The sequence below is a fragment of the Amphibalanus amphitrite genome, unplaced genomic scaffold (genome assembly GCF_019059575.1).
Source record: "Amphibalanus amphitrite isolate SeventyFive unplaced genomic scaffold, NRLGWU_Aamphi_draft 000650F_arrow, whole genome shotgun sequence".
Lineage (NCBI taxonomy): Eukaryota > Metazoa > Arthropoda > Thecostraca > Balanomorpha > Balanidae > Amphibalanus > Amphibalanus amphitrite.
In genome coordinates this window covers 164768-183484 of record NW_024882144.1, presented here as the reverse complement: position 1 = coordinate 183484, position 18717 = coordinate 164768, and the positions used below count along the sequence as shown (strand labels likewise).

The window sequence follows — 18717 nt, the reverse complement described above, 5'->3', positions numbered from 1 at the left end:
GTCAACAATGATTAAGCACATACACATTGTAGGTAGCGGGAATTCGCGTGAGGTGTGCCGTCTGCTGGCATTGTGCCAACAAAACCACCAAATAACTTACGGATACACCTCACACATAAGAATGTTTCAGTGCCTATGATCATGGAGTTACATAATAATTACATAACATGACTGCTGAAACGGATGCAAATCCAGTTGCACGGCTTGCAGGGATGCCTTCCACCAGTAAATAATCGAAGCGTGACTACATAAGATTGTCAAGCACTGTAGTCTGTAGCAAAAGCCAGCCGAAGTCCAGGGCTATCTGAACACTGGCCATACCATACCGAAGTTCAGTGCTATCATTTTACCAACAGGCATGTTTACGTGAGAGCAAGGGTTAGATAGCAGGATGATATCTCCAGCTCAACATGGGCTTGATGCGCGTTTTACTGTCCTTGCCGGGCAACACATGTCCGATCTCCAATTACCGTAAATATGCGACCAAGCAGGCAGGACATATAGCATGCAGGGGGCTCACATATCCAAGGTACAACTGTTGGAATGTCACGTGGTGCTTGTCTTGATTGACGGTTCTCGCGCGCACAATAGCGCGTCGCCTAGCAACCGGAAGACAACACACGTTTGGCCTCCCTCGGTGATTTGTACAAACCACTCTGACGCCGAGGCGTTTACCAGTAAACAGCTCAAAGGTCAACTGCTCGGGCGAGGACTCTGTCACCGCAAACACCCTCCCCAGCCGTATGCCGGCGGCCCCACCACTACTAAATCGATGACCGATCGCCGATCGGCGCTGTGCCCCAGCTGTAAATGGCCGGGGTATAAATAGACCCGGCCGGTACCGCCAGTGATCTGGAAGCCTGAACCGACCGCGCGGTCCGCCGGTATGTGCTGCTCGGTCGTCACGCTACCAGAGGCACGTGATGTGACGCGTCACGGCACGTGACCCCACGTGACACACTGCATGTGACCGCGGCGGCCCGCCCGACCAGCTCTGAAACGTGCTGCTGCTGCGGCACCTCAGCGCTGCGGTGGCAGTAGTACAGAGGTAAGTATGCACGCAGGAGCAACCAAAGTTTGATCAGCTACGGTTCGCCAACTTGGAATTCAAACATTCATTCTTCGCCCCTTCGGCAGTTTTGGGTGACTGAAGAAGCAATGTTTAATGAAAGGACCAAAACCTTGAAACGCGGCGCTGGACTCGTGCTTCTGGCCAATTTAATGCCGTACGTTCCCACCGTGCACAGTTTATGTAGTGTCGATCTTGCAAGTTTGATTTGGGAAATCATTTCAGGCATCACACTGCCGCCTACTCAGCAGAAACTGGCCGGGTCATCGTCCTAGTCATTCTGTCGATACTGCACCAATCTGCCGAGGAGGGGGGAGGGGGCTGACCAAGCGGCAGTAGCGCAGCCTATGAAAGCTGGTGACGGTGCCACAGGACGACCTCGGGTGACACCGACACATGACTCCATGACACATTGACAGCATGACACCGCTAAACTGTACACAATGAGGTGACCGGTCTATAAGGTCGACAATAGACCGGGAAAAGGCCAAACATTGGCACAACCACCCGCAATTGGCAGCCCTTTTACAAACGACGCCAATGTGTCACCTTCGCACCCAGGTGTGACATCACACCGGTGACGTCATCAGTCTATCGCTGACGTGCGGACGGTCGTTTCTCGGAGCGCCAGTGAACTGAACACACGAGTGGAATGCCTGTAGACCCGAGCGCTGATAGCACAGCTGGGTGAGCTCAAATTGTCTGAACAGCCACAGCGAATTGCATTCTTGTGATCGGAGGCAGCGTTATGGTTTTAACTTTAGGTCTACACGACAAGACTATAAACGCCTATAGAGAAGAAAGAGAGAAAGTTAAAAACGATGCGATCAGACCTTACACATTGTTAAGGATTTAAGGACATCGCATTGAACTGCGGTATTTCATTCAATACAGCTTCTTACACTGATAATGGGACTGTAATGGTGATTAGTTCGGACTACTTTGTCAACAGATAAATGGCAGACCAATGGGCAGATAGCGCTCGATAGCAGAGTATAATTTACGATCACAGCTATTACCATGACGTCAGCATTTCTCATTGAAGTGAGACTGAGGAGCCACTGACACTCAGTAATCCGTACAAATATTCGAAACCGCTGATGAGATCCTATCCCACAACACGAGCAGTATTTACCGGTGTGGCTTGCCAGACTGATCTGGTATAAACTGGACACTCAAGACTGATCTGCACACTCAAGACAACCCACACCGTTGTGTCCACACCGACACGTCGTGTAGCCTCCCAACATACCCAGTCCGTAATTGATCAACGGGCACGACAAGACGCCAGCCTTGCTAGTTGATACACTGGGCGTGCTTTACATAGCGTTACGACTCGCTGGTATTTAAATATTCACCAACCGGTAAGTCTGAGACTGGGCTCTGCCGGCGCCACCAATTTGACACATAGCTGTGATAACATCACACATGTAAACGGTGACAGTTGAGACGATACAGGCACTCGGTTGCCGCAGAGCTGCCGGGAGTGGTGGGGAGTTGAGCGGCGGACTGAGCGAGACAACGAGAGAGGGGAACGGCCGATGGGAAAATGACAAACGAGAGACAAACATGAGCGAAGGAAAGAGAGGTCCATGGAGGAAAGGCTGGCTGGCGGGCGGGGCCCCGGCTGACAGACACTGTGCAGGGCGGAGGCGGGGGCGGCGGCAGCACGCTGCCCCGGTATAATTGCACAGGGACATTCGCGGCGCCTGTCGCATGCTGGGGCGACAGTAACTCGCAGGAAACACGGCGGTGTAGGCGGAAACACGCGGAAACTGAGCCGGTGGTCCCGGTCCAAGTCGGTGGTGCGAGACCGCCTCCACCTGAGTCGGTGGAGGTGGTGGTGGTCCCAGCCCGAGGGCGCAACAGTCATGAGGGTGCAGACTGCATGAAGAAGCCAGACGAGTGAAAGCTTAAATGGAGGAGGGAGGTGTAGGACGATGTACTTTTAAATTGTGCTAGTAGAGGTACATACGTTTTATGTACTAATATTTTGTGCCAAGCTGTGAAGAATGCGAAAAGAGCTTTAAAGGGACCCTCCCACCTTAACATTAGATTTGAGTTGAGATAGCCAAAATGGGGTCCCTGGCTCACAATTACCGGTTTCGGCACTCACAACATCGAGAAATGCCTTAAATCGGAAATATTGAATTTCAAAATTGCAGCATTTTGATTCAGAGGGGCTAATGCTTAGGAATACCCCTCTGAATGTGTGACGTCAGCGCAGATATCTAACGGTTTTTAAATGTTTGACTAAAACGTTTTGTAGCACGCGGTGGTATATGCTATTTGCGCGCAACATCTGCCGCAAACGCCGCACTTCTAAAATAAAGTCGCTAGAAACAGCGGAGATCCCAAAAAAGTAAACAAAGGTAAAAGTCTAATATCTTGAAAACCGGTGAATATTTTTCGGTGAAATTTGGTAGATATTCGTTTTCGCTCTTTCTGAACCGAGCGACATCACTTTCATTCCAATTCATAAACTTTTTTGAAGGTGGGAGGGTCCCTTTAAAGGTAGTGTGCCAGCTTTCCTGGACCGTATGGAGTTAATGGCCCAGATAAGGAGAACCAGATTTTTAGAACTTATCCATACCTTCAAAACTCATGGAAACGTCTTAAATTCTTCAAATTTTGAGTACCCCAGTGCGAAATTCGCCCCGACGGGTTGTCGGTTGTACCCCAACCACATTTCACACCACTATATGAACAATAAATGCACACACTGAAATCGCTATTACCGATAGGCTCATCCAATCAAGTTTCGATAAACCCGTTCATCATCACCTCCTGCGGTTTCGAACACGCCTGTTGGGTGGTGCGGTAGACCGCGCCCAAAGCCAGGGCCCCAGTAACGTGAGGTAGCCGAGTCGGGGCAGCGTGCGCTGACCCAAGCCGGGGCCGCGCGTCCTCCCGGTGTCATGTGATAGATAGCCCGGGGCTGCCCGGGGATGCGGTAGACCGCGCCCAAAGCCGCGGCCCCGGCTTGGGTCAGCGCACGCTGCCCCGACTCGGCTACTTCACGTTACCGGGGCCCTGGCTTTGGGCGCGGTCTACTCATACTTTGTGGTGCGGTGGTGGTGCGTCGGGCCGCGCGCTCTGACTTCGGCCAAGAAAAATGCGTCAGCTGATCATTGTCATTTCTGCCACTTTCATGTGGTGAGATGGGGTCATAACTTTAGAAACGGCTGTTTCATATCAATTATTTTATATAAAATAATATTTCAAACCATAAATTAATGTCCGACAGTCAAATTAAAGAAACAATACCAATACAGGCTTACAGTTTAAATTCGACATTGTGCTGTCTACGATTAGACAGCTGATAACTCATTCCCGTACGTCGTAACTCTATAACACAGGGGAGCAATGCCGCTTGAACCCTATTGGCCGTAGTGTCTAACGGTGGCGGCCATATTGCGCAGACCAAGAAACGGCTGCCGCCTGTGTTGAGGAATAGGGAATTCGGGACCTCGATTTACGTTTGCGGCCGCCGCATCCGTTACGTTCAAGTTACGTAGATACGGAACCCGGCATCTTACGCAGAATTGAGTGGGGAACACGATCGTATCTTCAGAATTCCTCAAATTCACTCGCCTGACCTACATTTGCCCCGGCCGAGGGGGTTGATTGAACTCACCTCGCTAATGCGCCGCTAATTTAACTAGAATTAAGCGGTAAATTGGTCGTTTGCGACAAAGGATAATGCAGAGTGACTGGTAGGAACCCACTGTAAAGGTCCCGGGTCAACCGGTGACCTCTGAGGTCAGGTCAAGTGATCTAAGGCACGGGTTCGGTTTTTGGTAAATAACTTCGCCAAAAATGGCCGTAGAGCCGCGATTTTGGCATCATCGTGTTCAGCTAGCTCAGGCGCATCGAGTGATATACTTTTTGTTCGGGTCAGGTCAACTTAGGGTGTTGACCTCAGGTCAAGGTCAGGTCAGCACCGCCAGGTCACGAAGATGGTCGAAAGAGGTCATGTCGCATATCATTCGATTCGGCAGGTCTTCCTGAGTCCGTTGGTGGCTTTCCCGACTCGCTAGCTCAATTTGGTCGGGAGTTATTGAAGAAAAACTGTGACCCTTGTGACGTCACAAATGACGTCACGCAAGGGCAACAATGCAAATATGAAGCATAGAACCTTGCAAGGAGTGCATGAAATCATGATTTTATATGCTTGAGATAGTTTCAGATCATTCTCGGCGCCAAAATAGCAATTTTCATATTTCCCCATTGACTTATAAGGGCTTAACGTATTAGTTCCTTGTATCTGAGATGTTTTTAGGATTTCATCTTATTCTCCACTCAATTCTGCGTAAGATGCCGGGTTCCGTGGCCACATAGCTTGAACGTAACGGATGCAGCGACCGCAAACGTAAATCGAGGTCCCGAATTCCCTATTCCCCAACACAGGCGGCGGCCGCTTTCTGGTCTGCGCAACATGGCGGCACCGTTGGACACCATCTGGCGGCCGATGCGCATTCCACATTATAGAGTTCAGTGCTCTATAATGACCTTTGCTTATTGTCACATGTGCGCCGCATTCGCGATTGTTGCCGACGCCTGTTTGCAGGTGAGCCCACTACAGTTGTTATACATATCGAAAAACCGATGAACTTTTAGGCGAAAAAAGCACTATTTTAGGCCCATTTTTGATTTTTTTGCGATATTAGGTAAAAACAGAAGCTTCTTATCCTAGGAAAAATAAAATGGGAAATCATTGGAAGGTGGCACACTACCTTTTAACTAATGTGTTGCAGTAATGGAATGCTTATAGCTCCGCAACGGGAAAACAATGCTTGTAATGTTTGTTGAATTTTGATTCTTAACGACTCGTAAGGAAATGTTCCATTCAAGTTCCTCATATCAGTGAAACAATAATATGTCTGAAATTTATCTGTTCCCTGAACACTGAGCACTTACACGGCTCAGCGTCCTCGCATCGGATGGCTAAGCAACAAATCTTACAGAGGATTTATATTGGGCATTTTATAAACAAACTAATCATTTCAAAATAATTCCTAAGCATTACCATCAGATACGGCACCATCCGCGCCTGTTTTCTGCCATGTCCAGAAGGCCGGGACAGTGTCCAGTTTCCGACTCCCCGTAACAGGACCCTGGTCGGCGATATGGGACGCCGGGCGGGGACACGGCTGAGGAGGACCGCCGCTCGGCTCAGCGGGTAGAGGGCTGGGGGGAGGGAGGAGAGGGGATAATGAGACCCGGGGAGGGGGGGGGCTCGGGTGACCGGCTGGGACGGAGCAGACCCCACTGATGGCCGACAGCTGGTGACGCAGACCGGCCGGCCGCCGGCCGTATGGCCAGCGTCCGAGGCGCGACGGTCCACCCCGACCGGCGCGGGCCGGCACGAGCCGACCAAGGACCGGTGTAGGACGGGACAATATGGGACCAGGGCCCCAGAGACTACACGGAATTGTTCGCAAATTGATGGTAATTGGCAAAGAAGGCTGTCGAGAAGACATTTTATGATGGATGAGACGTAAGTGGACGGCATTGGATGTCAAAGGATACGGATAAAGATGAAGAAGACATCATGACCTGTAAAGAGCGCACTGGGTGGGTCCAGAAAAGACAAAATGGGACACATGCGACGGGATAGAATGTTTGAGAAAGGGTGGAACGGGAACAGGATGGAACCGCATGGATCAGCAGCGGCGCTGGTAAGAACAATACGAAAGCGGACAAATGTGACACGGGCCAGCTCCGGCCCGGCCCAGCAGTCGACACATGACACTGCAATACACAGCACGAAATGACGCGACACGGCCGCACGCGACACGGATCTTCTCCGAACGGCACGCGCCACTGGCACACCAGGGGCTCTCGATGACCTCGTCACTGCATAGTCGCGGCTCGGAATGTCCTGCGCATGTGACCGACAAGCCAACACAGCTGCGTTGTGTAAGCGCGTGACTGCGATTTAATTGCGCTGGCTGGATGTCAGACAAGCGTGAAGTGCATTACACTAGGACCGCCCCTAATAATTTTCTTGGTTTCATAATACGCTCACAAAGTTGTTCCCACAAGTTTCCAGCACGCTATAAATTTCGGTACTTGAAGTACGTTAGACTTTTTCCGCCAGTGCAGTGGCACGCCATTTGGACGCGAATGTCATCATTTTGTTAGTTTATTTGGGGCTAAGGACACTTATTCGTTTTATTACGTTATTAAATATGCTCCCAATTTAAACCCATTCCAATACCCTATCTATTTACGTAACAGTAACCGCTGATTTTCAATTTTCATGGCATTTCATGAGACCCTGTCCCCAAGTCCTTTACCCAAACCCGTTCACAACACTTCAGAACCGATACGCCGCCGCCGCTGGGGCGAGACGAGCCTCGGAACAGGGGTCACACGACCTTTGACACTCTACAGACCCGCCCCCACCCCCGCCGTCTCCCCTTGTGTCCCCCTCCTGCCCAATCGCCCACCCCCGCTCCCAGGGGGACCGACGCTGGTTTGTTTGCCCACAGTCCCGACAAGCCGCGGAGAAGGTTCGCAGAAGTGTTTTCAATGGCGTGGCCGGCTCACCGCCTTGGTTCGTCGTCTCGTTTCGGGCGCTGGTTTTTACGCAGCTGGGTGGATAGGGCGGAACGCACACAGTCTCGGGTGTTTGGGCTTTGAGACCGAGAGCTGCTCAGAGTTGACTAATTTCTGAACCATTTGATGGGTGCCGTTTAAATGGCCGCTCGTTAATTTGCTGCTCTGGAATCAATCCATCATTATCATAGAATAAGTGTCCATTCGATACGAAGCTACACTAATTCAGGTGGTAATTCACCAACCAGTTTTGGCATAGCTCTGCAGCTGGTATTTGTTTAGCTTTGAATGTAAACATTAACTTTATGCGTTAGTTATTCTGAAACACAGTGGAAACATACTGCGCGGTTTTGAACACACAGCTAACCCATGCTGGTAGTCGGCAGTCGGCACTAAGCGAGCACTTTGAGTGCAGCGGCTGAGGGAGCTGGGGGAGGGGACGGAAGCGGCGGAGGAAGGGGGAGTGGGGAGTGGGGGAGGCGGATCCGTCGCTCCTCGGATGCAGCCGCACGTGCTGGCTGACTCGTGTTTCCATCAGAAACCACCTCTCAGCCGGACGTCTCCCTCCTCTCCCTATCCTCCCGGTAGAGGACGGCGTCAGAGAGACGAAAGGCTGGCAGAAGGATTTTTGTAGAGCAGCAGTTTTCATGAACAAGCAATATCAGACATGATGTGTCGGATATCGGCGAATGAAAAAGAATATTACTACTTATCCGTCGGGAGAGCAACAGTCTATCGCCTTCATCACTGTTGCTGCTTGCCACATTTTACTACAATGACGAATGCAGTTACCCCCATATGCAGTCTGCCATCCGACGTGCTGGTGCATCGCAGCAAAGTCAGAACTGAATGAATAGACGACCGCCAGTGAGTTGACCAGAAGTTCATGACGTTTGCCATTCGCCCCGGTCTGGTTTCCGACTCCAAAGGCCGTTCCCCGGCCCGCGCAAGTCTTATCTTATCGCAAATCCAGAGATCAGTGCCGAGTGCCGACCGACCAGCCGGCCGGGTCGACCGGTCGGAGGGAGGGAGGGGGAGGAACGAACGGGAGGGAGAGAGAGGGAGGGGACAAGAGTCAACACTCGACAGCGGGGCCGGGTCGGTGGGGGGGGGGGGGTTCATTTGAAAACGATCACCGTATCGGTGAGTCAGTGACCCTGCTGACTCAGAGTCACGGGTCAGCCACCGTCGTCTGACAGATAGGCACCAGTGACCTGTCTGACTCAGTGGGCACTGGGCAGTTACAATAGCAGCAGAAACGCTACGCACGCATATACGCAGTCATGCGCTGGAAACATGGGGTACCGGAATGGGCACAAGCGAGACGGTTATCAACCGCGACAAGCGTCAGATCATCGAAAAAATGCAGCTACCGATCCCCTAATTACCGTGAAAATAAACGTCTTAAATTCTCACATCGCAACTTTGTTTTGTCAAGTCAATATCGATACAAGCCCTAAATTCATGTTCATCAGGAGCATTTAAAAGTCACCATGCAATGGAGAACGGACAAAGATTTTACAGACCCATCCACTAGATTTTACAGAGAATCTTACATGAACAGCTATGGATCCACCCACTGACACGAAAAAGAGCATAACTCGTGAGTTTCGATCACGACCGACGCGCGACACGAATCCCATTACCCTACCCCAACTCAGACAACGCCTTCATGACAAACGACCAAAGGACGCGACAAACAGCTTGTCGCTTTTTAGGCAGCGCTTCCAGTGTTTATGCTAAATTCAGGGACTTGGTGAAGATCTCAGCGGTCGCAGTTTGGGCACAAAAAAATCGCGAAACTCATTCACTATTTTGCTGAGTCAAGTAACAAAGCGATGGTAGCCAGGGTCAACTGGGTGCTTAGCAACTGTCTGGTGGTTGGATCTGACTGTCGATCGACTCACGTCTTGTGTATAGCTGACGGACTTCGTCAGTTATTGATGACATCATTGTTTAGTCACGACAATTCCCATATAGAACGTAATGGCATCTACTCTTAAGTCTTAGGCGAGAAGAGCTGCATAATAGCAGCACGACGTAAGTACTCCATCCCATCGGTTGTCACAGGCCTCAATCAGAATTGAGCGCCTAAAAAAGTCCATTCTTTTGACATATTTCTCGTATTTGTAAAGTTCCACCGACACATACAGGGTGTCCCAAAAGTAAGGTCATAATTTAAAACTTAAATATCTCGAGAAGTAAGAGTCCGAATCACTTCCAATTTTAACACCTGCAAGGTGCATCCATAAAATTATTTTCTTGCATGCTTAAACCATTTTTGATCATAACTACACCGAGCAGTAGGCATAAAATTGAGAAGGTCGAAATTCAACTCTTAGAGAGGGTCGTCATTAAAACAAAGGGTAAAAACCGCCCAGTTTTCGGCCCTAAGCAGACCCTATCAGCTCGCCCTATCTCTGAACTCTGCATAGTTTCGCCTCAACCGGTAAAACGTCAGAAAAAAGGTAAAATGTACGCACAGGGCATGTATACTTAGCCACCTGTGCTTCGAGGTCCTGAGGACGACAGCGGGAATCGGGTGAAAATAAATCAAGAGAGGTAGCCGAGAGTCCTCCCAGTGGTTCTTCCGCTCGTCGCAACGCAGCTGTGCCGACACCATCAACCAGCAGTGGTTTCAGCAGGATGGAGACTATGCTTGCACCGTCCTGAAGATCATGCATTGTCTCCGAGAGTGGATGTGAGATCGCGTAATTTTCAGTCAGGGCAACGCCATTGAATGGCCTCCGCGGTCACCTGACGTTACACCTTCATATTTTTATTATCTGGGTACACAATGGAAAGGTTGTCTTTTAGGACAACCCAACGAGCCGGGAAGAACTAAAGGATGATCCCTCCGAGCAAACATAAGCGGCATCTCACCAGAGAATCGCTCCAGAATAGTGGAGGAAGTAAAACGCAGTCTATTCGTGCACGCGGCCCGAAATGGTAGCCATGTAGAAAAGCAGCAAATGTGAGGCTACGAGCCAATGTATGACTCATATGTATATCAGAATAAAATTTTATAAAATGCTTTTCATATGATGTCCTATTTATTTCTATCTATCGCGTATTTTTGGCGGTGTGGCCAAAACAAATGATGACCTTACTTTTGTATTTCCACTGAAATGTTCGCAAGATTTGGCGTAATTTTCCGTAAGATCAGGAGCCGCAATGGGTTAGCCGTAATCCAAACAAATTTGTCAAATGGCCTGTCAATGTACTGGTTCAATGTCCAGGTGATCGAATAAGACGTAGGATATGTTTGCAAACAAGATACGTCAGCAGATGACAACATCGGAATGTTCCTATCAGGCATATCATGCGATATTGCTGATAACGTGCATGCATGTGGGTTTGTTTGATTTTTAAACGCCCGGAACATCCCATAAAGCATCATGAGGGGATATCAAAAAGTGTTGCAAAGTCCTCAGAAACTTTGTAGGCTTGTTCGTACAAAAGTCTAAATTTGTAACTGTTGTCTGCCTCTAGGTGGGCCAGCATGACCCCGTCCCCAGGTCATCTGAACAGCCCAGCCAAGCCCAGGGTCTATAGCCCAGCCCAGCCTGCAGGGTCCAGGGGGGATGGGGTGGAGGTTTACGACTCTCCGCTGCCTCCCGCAGGTACAGGTGCCGAGACCAGCTGCGACCAACACATGACACGGACGGAGTGGCACCGGTTGCCGACTGACACCGGAGGCCATGGGTCACCACGGTACGCCGCCGGCAGCCGAAAGACGCTTGTAATCCACAAGTTTACCAGTGTAATCTACGAAGGAGAAGCTTGTAATCTGGCATTCCACTAGACATTCGAGAGGCTCGAGCGTTAGCGCAACGTCATCTTCAGATAGCCGCCCCAGCTTCCATGCACAGAGGAATGAGTGAAGTGAACGCTAGCTGGTGTCGCCCACCAGGCTCAGAACCGAGAACTTTCAAAACGTGAAAACACCAAGAGGAGCTCAGATACGCCATCTGGAATAAACAGTCGGGCAGGTCGACACAGCAGAGCTAACTGCTCGCCGGCAGGATTGCAGACATTTTATCAACTCAGCACAAGGACGACCATTGACCGTTCTAGAATTCCACCTATCCGAGGCTATCCATTACCAATTGAAACAAGTAACAGAGACGACCAGCAGATAAAAGGAAGCCGAAAAGCTCACTCGATGAAATCAGACTGCCATCATATTGATCTGATCATCTTACAGCATGGCAAATGGGGGTTATATAACCCAACTGAAAATAAATATCGACTGAACTCAGAGGCAGAATTCCGGAGCAGCCCGGTGGCCGGCCTATCACCGAAGTAATGGTTTAGTCCGTCGTCAGCTGGAAAAGTTCGATGCAGCACTGCCAGATCACTCAACAATAGACATGTGTCAAAACTGAAGATTAACCATACCTAGGTAAGGTAAGCAATAAGCATGCAAGCGGGGCTCGGATCACAAACACCTGCTACTTTGAGTAAGACGGTCATTTTTAAGTTGGATTAGGAATGTCATCGCTATCAATTGAGACAGATCGCCAACCGTTCAAAGCGCCATAAAAAGCTGCATCATGTCGCTGTTGCTCCCTCGGCCTCTTCGCAGTGAACGACTTAAGACATCGCTGATCGCACCAAAGGGATCCGGCTTCACTCCGACCAGTAGACCGCCGGGCTTTCCCGACCGGTTTGAGCAGCTGGCAGAAGGGATCATCGGGCCAAGACAATGAATAATGGTAATGGCGATAACGTTTGGATTTCAGCAGCACTCAGAGTGGGTCATTGGCGCTGAGGCCGGGTATACAGCCGCGCGATATTACGGGACTAACCGGGCGGTTACCAGACATGGTAGGGTTAGGGAGGAATCGGGTGATACCCAAACTTCACCGAAAAGCTCCAGGAGAGGACCACGGCGGACCACGGAAGGGGGGCATGGAGGGACCACAGCGGAGGGACCACGGGGACAGGGTCGTGGACAGGCTGTGTGCGACGTGCAAGGGCTTGTAAACGAAGCTTGGCGTTCATTTGCCGCTGGTGACTCATCGGGGAGCTAAGGAGATATTTCTCGTGAGCAGAAATCCCTCGCACTTTCCTCTCGGCCTAGCCTGCCCTGTCGAGCGTCTGGCCACGCGAGCCATGGCGATGACCTGTGCTTTTCAAACCATAGGACACGGATAACCAATGGCGAGCTCCAGCGTGTGAGGCATTTGCAGCGATCAAAAAAGATACGGATTGTGGGCAACGTCACATTTCATCAACACTGTAGATTTTGATATCGATTGGTGACCTACGGCCTGACTAATTTTGAAACCTCGTCCGCACCATACTTTTTTCCGCATTGTTAGTTATTGACCAAGTAAAACCCAATTGTACGTATGAGTATTTGATTGAGTATATGACGTACACCGTGATTAAACGATCACCGAATGTCTACAATAATGTCTGAGAGGCATGCCTTAAAAAAAAACGTATTGGATGCATACATCACAACAATACGGATCGACTTATAGAAGCGGAACCCGATTCCGATCACGTACGACCCTGACCAGAGGTCATTTCAGCTGATCTCTGAATGTCAAAGTGCAGAGCCTTTGACTTGTCTTTACGGATGGTGTACGGCTGTCGTCGACTCAGGAGACTGTACCACAAAGTAAGATCGCGTTGGTCATGCTCATAATTAGTACCTAATCATGTTCATGATGAATGATCCCTCTTTGATTATCGCAACATCTACGTAGAGCTATGACTTTTTTATACGATGCTGTGGTGTGGCTCATTCATATTGTGAACATGCCTATTCCAAGACCGTCTATCACTAGGGCAATTCGATTTTTGCTCAAATCAAAATCTGGTGCACGACTTTGACCTGACCTTCACTTTAGAACTTCGCGATTTTGACGACTTTTTGACGACCTTTCGAATGGTTATGCCCATTGTGTTGTCTCTCAGACAAAAGTCCGCTTGACCGTCATGAAGAGACGTGTGTGACAGAGAACAGGACTAATCCGGTCCATACAGTCGACCTCCTCGTAAACATCCGTGTGATCCGTGACCGTACGCAGGCTGAACTCGAGAACGGCGACGGGAGGGGACGTCGGGCAGCGTCCCACGCCGGCACCTAAACTCGACACGGACATTCCACGGGGCGGCTCAGTGGCAGTCAATCGTCCGTACTCCCCCTTCCCCTCGGCGGGGCCCGCACACCGCGGCGCGGGGGAGTGGTCACATGATCCCGGCACCCCGATCAGCTGACCGACCCGACCCGGCGGCGCGGCGGGGCGCCGCAGCGCCGCCTCTTACCTGGATCAGGTAGCCGCCGGTGAACGCCGCTGTGTTGGGACGACCCATGGTGCCCTGTCCGGATCGGCCCGCCAGCACCACCACAGGCGACACGCGGACGGCGCCAGAGGAGCGCAGCTCACCACGCATCACCACACCGTCCGCCGCGCGGAGACGCTCTGCGGCGCCGGAGGTACCCCGGCGCCGACCGCCTCTAGTTCGGAGGACTGCCGCCGGCGGCGCCACCGGCGGGCCCACGTGATGCCCGCCAGAGGAGGGGGCGGATGGGGCAGAGCCGGGGTGACAGGGGACCGGGCGCGCCGGGCCAGAGGCGGGCGAGACGTTTGGACGGGAAAGGAGAGGGGGCCGTGCCAGTCAATGACGCGGTCAAGACTCGGATAGCCGATAGGGCAGTCCTCCGGGATGTCCGGTTGAACCTGTCTCTCGGGGTACTCCCCTCCCGACGAGAATCGAGATGGGCTCCCAGCTGCGACCGGCGCAGTTGCTGATTGACTCAGCCTTATGTTCCAATCTGTAAATCTTTTCATCCCACAGTCCCGAAATGGTCTCAACTAGGCGAGAGAACCACGCAAAGCAAAATTATCCGTAAAGATGCGGGTATGCGAAAGTAAAGTGGATACCTTGTTTGAACATGAGATGACCTCGGGTGACCTGAAGTTCAGCAGAGGTCATCTTGACACAGGTTTTGCTGAACAATTAGCGACGGTCCAGGACTAGTGACTGTAAGTCGTTACTTCTGGACTCTGGAGCTGCATCAGGTCTCAGAAAAACAGCATCCGACAGACCTGACTGGATTTCATCCGTCCATTGCAGCAGAAAAGGATAACCAACCACAGAAAAGGAGGACAAGCTATAGATCTGGCCCTGACTGACTACCGAGTTTGTTAGATATTCGCTCTGGGGAGTACCTACCAATGCTATAAGAAGTCGATCTTATAAATCACCGACGTGTATCAGTGTGGTTCCTGAACGGCGGTAAGCGACGTAACTACGGCTTTATTCATCGGGACTTCTTTCTGCTCGACAATCTAACGCAACAGTCTTCCTTATACCTAGTGAAGAATCGGAAACACAACACTTAAAGACGAACCGTCTCTCGCATTGCCTGTTTTTATTTTGTATAAAAGAAAAATATCAAAAATAGTTCTCAAATCAATAACACATTGTCCATAAACACAGTATAGTGCATTGACGTTTATCAGTCACACGATGCGTGGACGATAGATGGCGAACAATGGAACTTTTCCCGGACACGCTGAGATCACCAGAGTCGTTGATCTGAGCAACATCACCTCGCGTCCAGCTGTGGTGTAATGTGTATGTGTAGAGTGTCTATCTGTGGAGTCAGCTGAGAACCCTGTCCGTCCGTCCCGCGCCGCCAGCCGTGGGGACGCGGCGGCGGCGGCGGCGGCGGCGAACACTGGCCCCCGGCTGGACTCGCACATCCCTCCCGTCCTGTGACGGCGTCATCCCTCCCGTCCCGGTGGTCCTGTTATGACGTCTCCTACATCAGCGGGTCAACCCGGTACGAGGTGGCGTGGCCCGGGTTGAGGATCACCTCGGTCTTCTCGGCGGCGTATCCGGCGGCCGGGGCGGCGGCGGCGGCGGGGGCGGCATACAGCAGAGCGGAGCCCGAGTACAGCGAGGGCAGCAGCACACCGCGGCGCTTCCTCAGCAGCGCCGGCGCCACCGGGTCCACGCGGTACGAGGTGGCGTGCCCCGGGTTCAGGATGACCTCCGTCTTCTCGGCGGCGTAGCCAGCGGCGGGGGCGGCGGCGGCGGCGGTGTACAGCAGAGCGCGCCTCTTGCGCATCCCGGGAGCGGCGCCGGGCATCTCAGAAGCGGCGCCGGGCATCATCTCGGGCATCTCGGGAGCGGCGCCGGGCATCATCTCGGGAGCGGCGCCGGGCATCTCGGGAGCTGCTGCCATCTGCTCGGCCTCCATGACGGCGGCCAGGTGGGCGGCCGTGGCGGCCTGCACCTCGGGGGTGGCCTGCACGGGCGCCGGCGGCACGCCAGTGTCCACCGGCGGCTTGCCGGTGTCGATGGGCGCCACGGGCAGCGCGTTGCTCTCCACCTGAACGCCCTCCTCGCCGGCCGTGTACTTGACGGAGATGGTCTGGCCCTCTGGGTTGATGTAGCTGTAGCTGCCGGCCACGTTACCGAACGCGTCGCGCACGGCCGCGTGACTCTGGTTGGGCTCCTCGTGGCCGAAGGTGGCCTGGCCGAGCTCGTCCTGCGTCTGGTAGCGGCGAGAGAAGGAGTACGGAGCCGGCGCCGCCGCCACCGGAGCAGCGGCGTAAGTCAGCGGAGAGGCGGCGTACGGAGCAGCGGCATACGTCAGCGGAGAGGCGGCGTACGGAGCAGCGGCGTACGGAGCAGCGGCGTACGTCAGAGGCGCGGCGGCGTACGGGGAGGCGGCGTACGTCAGCGGCAAGTTGTAGTCGTAGTACGCAGCAGCGGCGGCTGCCACCAGCGCCGAGAGCACCACCAGCCGCATCATCCTGGGGCCGTGCCGAGTCGCCGGGGGACGGGAGGGAGGGAGTGTGCCCCTGCCAGCGGCCCCGGCGCCTATATACCGGTCCCCGACGCCGCGCCCAGCCCGTCCGACCACGCCCTCGACAGCTTCCCCGTGAAAAACAGCGCGGCCGGCAGTCATCGTCAGCTCGGCGGCCGGTTTGCTGAGCTTTTTGTCGGCGCTGAGCAGTCGCTGGTTGGGTGAGGCAGAGCCGCCCGCACAGATACAGACAGTTGTTTGTTCCGGCACAAGGTCGGAGCACGGGGCGGCCCACCGGCATGCAGAGACGAGACCGAACAAACCGCCCGCCTGGCCGGCAGAGCGGCTCGGCGGGCTCCCCCGCGGTCGGCACCGGGGAACACTGGCGGTCGCAGGGGGGGGGGCCACGGGGGCCATGGCCCCCCCTTTGGTGCTGAAAGGTGGGGCCATACTATCTTTTGGCCCCACCTTTCAGATCGAACAAAAGTCCTAGAAAAGCTTTTCGTATGTTTCATTTTCTTTCTTGCGCCATCAAAGGACGTAAATTTCACTCATGAGTGGGCTCAGTTTCGCATTCTGTCAATTTGGCGGTCAGCGTCGCGGGCACCGGTTCACGAGTATGGCCGGATCTTATATGGAATATCAGCGTGGGTTTACTTGAGGCTCTCGTAGGCCCAGCATTCAGCAATGGCTGGCATGAGACCCTCTTCGGCAGTGGCGGTTGGGCCCTGCTAAAGGAGATTGGCTCCAAGACACTAAAGTAAGACCTCATGGGTTGGTGCTGTGCACCTCAGAAGCCCGGTGGTGACGCCGTATGCCGGCTTGGTTTCTTAAGGATTAGCGTGGGACCTCCGGGGCCTGCATAGAGTTTGCATGAGCTAGTATGTAATCTCAGAGGCATGTGTGTAATGTGTACACAGTGGCGGTCGCGGGGGCCGGGGGGGGGGGCATCAGGGCCATGCCCCCAAAGGTCAATAAAGGGGGCCATCATATCATTTGCCCCCCCCCCCCTCAAACAACCAATGGGCCCCCATATAGGTGTATGGGGCCCTGGCAATTATTCGATCGTCACGAGGCTAAAAAAAAACCACGCCCAGCTATTAATATAGCTCCCACACCGGTCTTTGAACGTCCTACACTGACCTCTGAGGGAACTTCAGTGGCGGTCAAGCGCCCACGTTGACCGCTAAGAGCCTACATCAACCTCTGAGGCCCCACATCTGGCCTATGAGGGCCCCTAACCGGCCTCAGGGGTCCCAACCGGCGTCTGAGGGTCTCACACCGGTCTCTGGTGGCTTTATTTCTGTCTCTGGTGTCCCAAGACGAACCTTTAGGTGCCAATAAGGGCCCCGCACTGGCTGCTGAAGACCCGATGCCGGCCTCTAAGGGTCTGCATTGGCCTCTGAGGAGGGCCCATCTTGGCCTTTGAGGGCCCTCTGCTGGCCTCTGGGGTCCAACGACGGCTCATGCCGGTCTTTTAGGGCCCCACGCTGACCTCTGAGGGTCCATGCTGGCCTGTAATGAGTAAGGACCCACATTAGCCTCTGAGAGCCCAACTCGGTCTCTGATGGTCTCAAACTACTGGCCTTTGTAGCTTGCAGACCCTGTACTGGTCTCTGAGGGCCCTAAACTAGCCTCTACATGAAAACATACATGGGTGGGTTTCTGAAGATCAGAGGGCTCACGCAGTCTCCGGCACAGCCTTACGTTGGTCCTGATCGAGATTGCTTTACGTCCTGATGGTCCCACGCTGATTCCTCATATTTCGAGGTCGGGACCCCATGAGCCGCTGTGGGTCCTGGGGCTGGCAGAGACTGATGAAGTCCTTAGGGCTCAGGGCCAGTCTTTTTAGCAGTAGGACTAGGCAGGTTGAGTGAGCCCCAACAGAGCCGTTGCGAAGCCCCGCAGGAGTCGCGCGCGGCCCTCAGATGCCAATTCTGAAAGCTCGGAACCTGTGGGGGTCTCCAGAGGCCGGTGTACCTACTCTCTCCCGCCGCCACACAACTAGGTACCTATATGGGTAAATGTCATAGTCTAAAAATGCTCTCTGGGTTTCACATGCTTGTTCAAAGCAAGAGGTATCTGTACTTTTTAGCAAGATGTATCTGTACTTTTCCGAATTGTTTTATAGTGGTAAGGTCATGAATCCGCGTGCCTGACCTTCCAGTATACCTATGCTACACCGATCCGTCGTCATGGACGGTGCAGCGGCCCGACCGGTGGGCACACCGTGAGACGGTAAATGGAAGTTGGAACTGGTGATTTTGCCTTAAATTGAGCTCAAAGATTTCACGCAAGAATGAGA

The 18717-nt window shown here is 52.9% G+C and overlaps 2 protein-coding genes across 3 annotated transcripts in view; both read right to left on the bottom strand.

Annotated features, from left to right (window-relative positions):
- LOC122363981 (RNA-binding motif, single-stranded-interacting protein 2-like) overlaps positions 1 to 14101 on the bottom strand; it is a 30651-nt gene extending 16550 nt beyond the window's left edge. Inside the window, exon 1 of the mRNA XM_043333897.1 lies at positions 13916 to 14101. Coding sequence (XP_043189832.1) covers positions 13916 to 14044 — 129 coding nt within the window. The 5' untranslated portion in view covers positions 14045 to 14101. The remainder of the gene's footprint in view (positions 1 to 13915) is intronic.
- Positions 14102 to 15009: 908 nt separating this feature from the next.
- On the bottom strand, positions 15010 to 16444 carry LOC122363971 (cuticle protein 18.6-like). 2 transcript variants are annotated; one of them, XM_043333861.1, is made up of 2 exons: positions 15534 to 16444; positions 15010 to 15494 (listed from the first exon to the last, which is right to left on the bottom strand). In XM_043333861.1, the coding sequence occupies exons 1-2, from the start codon at positions 16416 to 16418 to the stop codon at positions 15420 to 15422; spliced, it is 960 nt and encodes a 319-aa protein (XP_043189796.1). In that variant the 5' UTR covers positions 16419 to 16444; the 3' UTR covers positions 15010 to 15419. The 2 variants fall into 2 exon arrangements, with proteins under 2 accessions (XP_043189796.1, XP_043189794.1); XM_043333859.1 differs by having other exon boundaries at positions 15010 to 16444.
- Between the last annotated feature and the right edge of the window lie 2273 nt (positions 16445 to 18717).